This window comes from Salvia splendens, chromosome 20 (genome assembly GCF_004379255.2).
Source record: "Salvia splendens isolate huo1 chromosome 20, SspV2, whole genome shotgun sequence".
Taxonomy (NCBI): Eukaryota; Viridiplantae; Streptophyta; class Magnoliopsida; order Lamiales; family Lamiaceae; genus Salvia; species Salvia splendens.
In genome coordinates this window covers 15,063,102-15,067,619 of record NC_056051.1, presented here as the reverse complement: position 1 = coordinate 15,067,619, position 4,518 = coordinate 15,063,102, and the positions used below count along the sequence as shown (strand labels likewise).

Genomic DNA, 4,518 nt, shown 5'->3' with positions numbered 1-4,518 from the left:
TCTCTCTCCCGCCGCCGTTGTAGCTCTCGTCACGGTCGCGCTTTAGGCTTAGGGAGTTGTTGTTTTCGTCCGGGTTGGGGTGGTGGTGGTGGAGCTGGAGATCTTGGGTGTGGAACGGCGGCGAATAATTTACGAATTGCTTCAATCTCAAAAAGGATAAGGAAGGAGATGGGTCTGCCAATTTAGTTTCACTTTAATTGATCAGATTAGAATATTTACTATATTTTGAAAATAATTATTTTGACTAAATTGGTGTTGACCGTCACATTTTAACGGTGCAGTCCAAAAAAGATTAAATGTGGCCCGTTTCCAATTGTGCGGGACCGAATAATTCAAAAGATAATGTTTTGGACCAAAATCATAAAATCATCATATGTTTAAGACCACTTTTGGCTCTTACTCTTCTTAATATCCGTGGCGGAAAGAAATGTCTCCACTACTATGGAACGAAAGGAGTATTCCTTCTTGGGTTGTAGGATAATTGAGTCATTTCTTTTTTTTTAGCAAAAATATTATCCTCTCTATTACTTTACTCTTTTTTCATTTGTCTTACTGTATTCTCTCTTTTACTTTACTCTCTTCACTTTAACTTTTAATACATCAATTTCTTAAACTTCGTGTCCAAAAGAAATGTCCAAACTACCTTGGGAACGAGGGAGTACAAGTACGACTCCAAGATACATCAATCATAATTAAAATTCAGTTATAGTTAATAAATTTTAAGTGAGCTGTGTAATGAGAAGTACATATCTAGGGAATACGCAATAAGGAACATTAATCGGTGGTTTTATCGTCCTTTATTGCATGAAGACCGTCGATCGTTCGGTCTTCCCACACGCCCTATCTATATTCTACGTCGATTGAGATCGACGGTCGATCGTCGCCTATTGCAGGTCCGACCGCTGATCATACCGTCGATTGCATCCGATTTTTAATTTTTTTTCCAATTTACACTTGATAAATACACCCTAGTTCTTCATTCCTTTCACCCCTCACTCCATTCTCTTTCTCTAAGATAATATCTCTATCTCTAAAAGTGAATCTCGGAGGTTGGCCAAACCCGACAACTGTCGAGGAACCCATGCTCCCCAGCAGTCCTCCGATGTATCCTAATGGTCCCTACTTCGGCGGTGGTAGACCCATTAATCACCAGATCTCAAACGCCTTCTTCTAATTTCGTCAACAAAAGGGTATTGACTTGCACTATGGCGACGGAGTCTATTAGCCAAGCAGTCAAAACGCCTGAGGCTGCGCCCGAGGGGAAGAAGAAGAGTCAGAACTACACTTCCGAGGAGTCAAAGTGTTAGGTCGACATCTCCGAGGACCTGATCTACTCCATCAGCTAGAAGGTGAACAGGTTTTAGGGACGGATCGCGGAGAAGTACGAGGCCTTGAAGCCGGCTGGGGCAAAGAGTCGCAAAGACAACAAGCTCTGCAAGCATTGGGAACGAATGAAGGCGGAGATTGGCAAATTTAACTCCGACTACCAAAACAACATGAGGATGTAGGGCAGCGGCCAAAGTCAGGAAGACATCTACGACATGGCCATGATGACATACTTGAAAAAGAATATACTTCTTGCGTTCAAGTACTATGAAGTCTGGCTCATTTTGAAGGATAAACCAAATTCCAAGCAAGGTTGGAGCCGAGCGGTCCGAAGAGGACAAAACTCAACTTCATCACAACTATTGCAACAACGGTAGAGGTGACCAGATCGACTTGAAGTCGCCTATGAGAGCATCCACAATAGGAATAGCCCAGCCATAGCCTAGCCACAAACTCCTCCTGCCACATCATCAGCCCTAAAAATCCTCCTGCCACATCATCAAGACAAGCAAATAGCCCAGCCATAGCCTAGCCATAGCCTAGCAACATCACTCAAAATTATATAAAACAAATAATTAACAATCACACAACATACATAATTAAATTTACGACACAGATACGGGAAAATTTAATAATACTATTAAAATTTTAAAAAGTACATTAATTAAAAAAAAGTGGTGCGAATGAAAATGATGTGCAAAGCGCGTATATATAGTGTTTCGAAAATTAAAAAATAAAAAATAAAATCCGCTGGGCGATGCGCTCGGCGATCCGGACCCTGCAATGGCGCCGAGCGGATCGGCCAGCGCATCGCCGAGCGCCCGTATATCGCCTAGCGCTAGGCGATTTTCTTTTCGGAAAACCGCTAGGCGGTTGCAATGGTTCGCCGAGCGCACCGCCTAGCGCCGGGGCTTGGCTAGGCGCCATTGTGGATGCTCTGAAGGAGAGTTTTGACACATAAGAGCCAACATAGAGTTGTCCAAGTGGCGTTAAAGCAGCTAAGATGAAGGGGACGGAAAGGCAATTGGGTCTCGACCTTGGCAAGGGTGTCGAGCATAGAACTATGTTGGACACCGTCAAATCCATCTCCGTGTGCGAGGACGAGGCAACGAAAGCCGATCCGCAAAATCTTCTCAACGAATGATTGGGGTTAGGTTGATGGTCTTGAACCACACAACTCTCCAACAATTAGTTTTTTTTCTTAGTTTTGTTTATATGTTTTTTTTGTTATAACTTTTCTAAATTAAGTACTCCCTCTGTCCCATTAGAAATGAAACGTTTTCCTTTCTGTACTCCCTCTGTCCCATTAAAAATGAAACGTTTCTAAAAATGGAAACACTACTCTCTCTACTTTTTCTCCTCTGTTACTTTACTCTCTCTTCATTAACTCACAAAACAACACTACATAAAATCCCGTGCCGAAAAGCAAATGTTGCATATTTAATGGGACGGAGGGAGTATGTTTTTGGAAAAAAATTCAATAATAAAAATAGTGCTGACTAGAAAAATAGGGATACGCGGATTTATGCGGCATAATTGTATGGATTTATTGCAGGTGTAGAGCTGATAAAATGACGTGGCGATAGAAAATGGAGATGGATGAATTTATAGGACGGATTTCTAATAGATAAGGTTTTCAATATTTAAGTATCTACACTATTCTTCAAAAATAACAAAATGAATTATACTCCTTTTTCTTTGTATATAAATTCAAGTAACAAATTTAAAATAAAAGTTAAAAAAATTCAGATCATCGAAAGCAAACCACATTGATGAAAACAAACTATCATCACACATACATATAGATCAGATTTTGATTTTCCCCGTGTGTGTGTAGCAAGTGGGATCTCATTTATCAGATCTACAATCATACAATCCTAGTACAACAGAACATTGTGAATATAAATTTGAGGAATCTGAAACCCTATTGGCGCGGAACCTGGAGGGGATGCTGAGAGAGCCCATTTCCAGCCACGGCTCCTCCTTCACCGCCGGTTTGCTCGCTTGGTACGGCGCGGCTGCGGTGATCCTATCCTTCCTCTTCTCCAGAAACCGAGCTAGCGAATTCTTCCTCGCAATCGGTAAATCTGCAGAAACGAAGCCAAGTAAGTACTCTCACTAATAAAAAATAAATAAATCCATACTTAATTCGGTGAGAGTGTTCACCGGAGCCAAGAGGCGGGAGCTGTGGTTTCTGAATCGGCGAAACGGCGGCGGCTAAATTGATGATCTCCTTGGCCTTCCCCGCCGGAATATCGTTGAGCACAATCACCTGACCGGCGTAAAATATCGTCATCTGTTCTACTTCCTTTTCCGGTTGCGATTGATTGACAGATCCTATTTGAATCAAACAATAAATGATTTTATTGTTACAATATAGGCTAGAGAGAGATAGAAAGGGGGTAAATCTAGCGAAATTGGAAAGAGAATTTACCTTTGGGGGTGAAATTGAGGTCTAGATCGCCGAATCGGCCATTCTCCTTCAAATACTGGCTGAGGAGGTTGCAGGTCTGCGACAAGTTGGACCTGCGGCCGTGAAACTTGGCGGAATCGAGTTTTCCCGACGAAGCCATCTCTGCTACGATCTGAGGAAAATAAAGGTGAGGTGAATGAACGGTGTTGATGTGGTTTGAGATTTGAAGAATGGAAAGTAATTGGGGGAGATGATGGAGGGGGTGACGATGTATATATAGAGAATGGAAAAAAGCATGAGGAAATTGTGAGGTTTATTGGGAATAATTTAATTGAGACAGACGACAGGTAGCAGCACCGCCACAACTAGACCTGTCCACGGTTCATGAACCAGCGGTTTCGGTTCGGAACCGCCGGTTCCGATTTTAGGAAATATGAAACCGGAACCGAACCGTGAGCTGTTTCACAGTTTCGGTTCGAAAACCGTCGGTTCCGGTTCCGAACCGCCGATTTTCGGACGGTTCGTAGCGGTTTAGGTTCGGTTTCGTGGTTTTTTCCTTAATTTTTTTTTCCATATAGTTTGAAATTATAAAATAAATTGGAACAAAGAAATGATAGTTTAAATTGAATTAAGACGAGTAAGGTGAAAATGATATCAATTTACAATTTACCTAAACAAATTACAATGTGATATAATTTATAAACAAATTACAATGTGATATAATTTACAAACAAATTACAATGTGATATAAATAGGGAGAAATGAGATCCAATTTGAAT

General features: G+C 41.4%; 1 protein-coding gene across 1 annotated transcript; it reads right to left on the bottom strand.

Annotated features, from left to right (window-relative positions):
- Positions 1–2,988: 2,988 nt before the first annotated feature.
- On the bottom strand, positions 2,989–4,005 carry LOC121781079 (protein TIFY 10A-like). Its single transcript, XM_042178773.1, has 3 exons — positions 3,761–4,005; positions 3,493–3,663; positions 2,989–3,413 (listed from the first exon to the last, which is right to left on the bottom strand). Exons 1-3 carry the CDS (start codon positions 3,897–3,899, stop codon positions 3,175–3,177), a joined length of 549 nt encoding a protein of 182 aa, XP_042034707.1. The 5' UTR covers positions 3,900–4,005; the 3' UTR covers positions 2,989–3,174.
- Between the last annotated feature and the right edge of the window lie 513 nt (positions 4,006–4,518).